Source organism: Cariama cristata, unplaced genomic scaffold, assembly GCF_000690535.1.
Source record: "Cariama cristata isolate BGI_N322 unplaced genomic scaffold, ASM69053v1 scaffold8219, whole genome shotgun sequence".
NCBI classification, from domain to species: Eukaryota; Metazoa; Chordata; class Aves; order Cariamiformes; family Cariamidae; genus Cariama; species Cariama cristata.
This window is the reverse complement of record NW_009635202.1, coordinates 16,374-18,765: the sequence shown is the minus strand read 5'-3', so window position 1 is coordinate 18,765 and position 2,392 is coordinate 16,374. Positions and strand designations below refer to the sequence as shown.

The window sequence follows — 2,392 nt, the reverse complement described above, 5'->3', positions numbered from 1 at the left end:
GATGCATTCATTGCTAGTACTTCATAATTCACAGCAGGTGAGTTGTTTAGCATCATAAATCATTTGGAAAAGGGGGTTTTGGCAGCTGATTTGTGACTCTTAAGATAAGTATTTAGAATAGCTCATTAAGTGAAATTTCCAAGAAAACTGAGGTATGTCAGCTTGCATATCTCCTATAGAAAAAAGATCAACGTTCTAAGATTGAAGAGACAAATAAATCCTATATCGTATTTACAGACTGAAGTGACTTGAGGAGTTTCTTTGTGCATCTTTTTCTTCTAACACTTTAAGACTACTAATATTATGATGTAGACAAAATACAAGAATCATATTTTACAAAATGTTTGAGATACAATAGAATGCACAAAATAAAATTGATGTTATCATATAATTTAGTTAATTTAAGAGGAAATTAAGTTTACTTTCAACTGCTTTGTTTTAAATATAATTTGCAATTAATTTTATAATATCTTCCAGTTATCAGATTTCATGTACCATTTCAGAAAAAAAATAGGTTGCAGTTGGTCCCTGTTTAAGCCAAGAGAAAGTTTGCCTCTGAACTACTTCATTTCATTTAGTAATTGAGTTCATGCACTTGACTTACTTTATCTTGCATTCTCATGTTAGGATTTGGAATCTTTTGGAAACTTGTGAAAATCAAATCTGCCTATGGAACTGCATCTCCGATAGAGAAGTCTAATAAAGCATTGATTATGCTTTCTCCGAATATCTCAGATTTGACTGATTGCTCTGAGTTTGGAAATAGATCCTGTCCTGAGAGCTTCAGGTCAGCAGGAGTACGAGGGGTAATGTATCTATTCATAACAGCAGCCTTCATTCTCACCATCTTAGGGAATCTGGCCATAATCATTTCCATCTCGTATTTCAAGCAGCTTCATTCTCCGACCAATTTCCTCATCCTATCCATGGCTGTCACGGATTTCCTGCTGGGCTTTGCCATTATGCCCTACAGCATGGCAAGGTCCGTGGAGAACTGCTGGTATTTGGGGATGACGTTCTGCAAAGTTCATTACAGTTTCGACCTGATGCTCTGTTTAGCTTCCATTTTCCATCTTTGTTCCATTGCCGTGGATCGGTTTTATGCCATCTGCCACCCTCTGCGTTATGCCAGCACGATGACTGTCAGGGCCATAAAACAAATCGTAGCAGTGTGCTGGTCGGTGCCCACTGCTTTTGCTTTTGGTGTGGTTTTCTCAGAAGCTTATGCTTCTGGAATTGAGGGCTATGAAATGCTGGTTAAATGCTCGAGCTTGTGCCCTATTGTGTTCAACAAACTGTGGGGGGTTGTTTTATTTACAGTTGGTTTATTTGTTCCTGCTTGTATTATGATAGGGATTTATGCTAAAATTTTTACAGTCTCTCAAAGGCACATGTGTGAGTTAAGCCAGACACACAGGCACACAAAAAGTGATAATAAAAATGAGCTTTCTAAGAATAAAGACAGGAAAGCTGCCAAGACTTTGAGTATAGTTATGCTGGGTTTCTTAATATGCTGGTTTCCTTGTTTTTTCACAATCTTAATTGATCCATTTTTAAATTTCTCTACTCCTTTAACTTTATTTGATGCTTTAAACTGGCTTGGGTATTTAAATTCTTTCTGTAATCCATTAATATATGGCTTTTTCTATCCATGGTTTCGGAAAACATTTAAATATATCTTAAAAGGCAAAATATTTAATCCACATTTTCGTACAATAAAAATTTTATCTGAAGATCAGTCACAGTAATAGATTCTACTACTGACAGTGGCTCTAGAAATGAAGAAGAAACAGTGGGTTACTTGATATTCATGGTTCAGTAAAAGCCTGAAATGCACAATATGAATTTTATGAGTCAGTCCTGTAGAATGACCTCATCAAATATTCCTTTAATAAAATCAGACTGATATTATATGATATTTATCTATTACTTGTGTTCACTCTTAATGCTCTGAGAGTATTTCAGAGGTTTAAGTCTTTCTAGAACCTCTTAATGCACTGTGTTTTTTTTTAATTTCAGAAAGTATTTACATACAGTCCATAAAGTCAGTATTTTACCTAATCTTGTATGCATGTAGCTCATCTTTCTTGAGGTTCACCATCAATAACCTCCTAAACTGAATATATCCCAGGCTAATATGGGGACCGTCTTTGTCACCCTTTTGTGACTGAGGCATTAGCAGATCTATAGGGTCTGCTGTTATTCCCAAGCAAACAGAATTTGAGTGTAATTTTGGCGTGAAATCAATCTTTTCCCCCTAAAACAACAGAATTGTGTTTTCAGCCTTTATTCTCTGTGTGCTTCCTACTTGGGGAGGAGTACTCGGGAACAAGAGTACTGCTCACACTCAGGTATGTCCCTGTCCTTTCTTTGTTTAGATGCCAGGCTCCAG

General features: G+C 36.3%; 1 protein-coding gene across 1 annotated transcript; it reads left to right on the top strand.

Annotated features, from left to right (window-relative positions):
• Nucleotides 1-749: 749 nt before the first annotated feature.
• Nucleotides 750-1,748, top strand: TAAR2 (trace amine associated receptor 2). Its single transcript, XM_009707436.1, has one exon. The coding sequence runs from the start codon at nt 810-812 to the stop codon at nt 1,746-1,748; it is 939 nt and encodes a 312-aa protein (XP_009705738.1). The 5' UTR covers nt 750-809.
• Nucleotides 1,749-2,392: the final 644 nt, after the last annotated feature.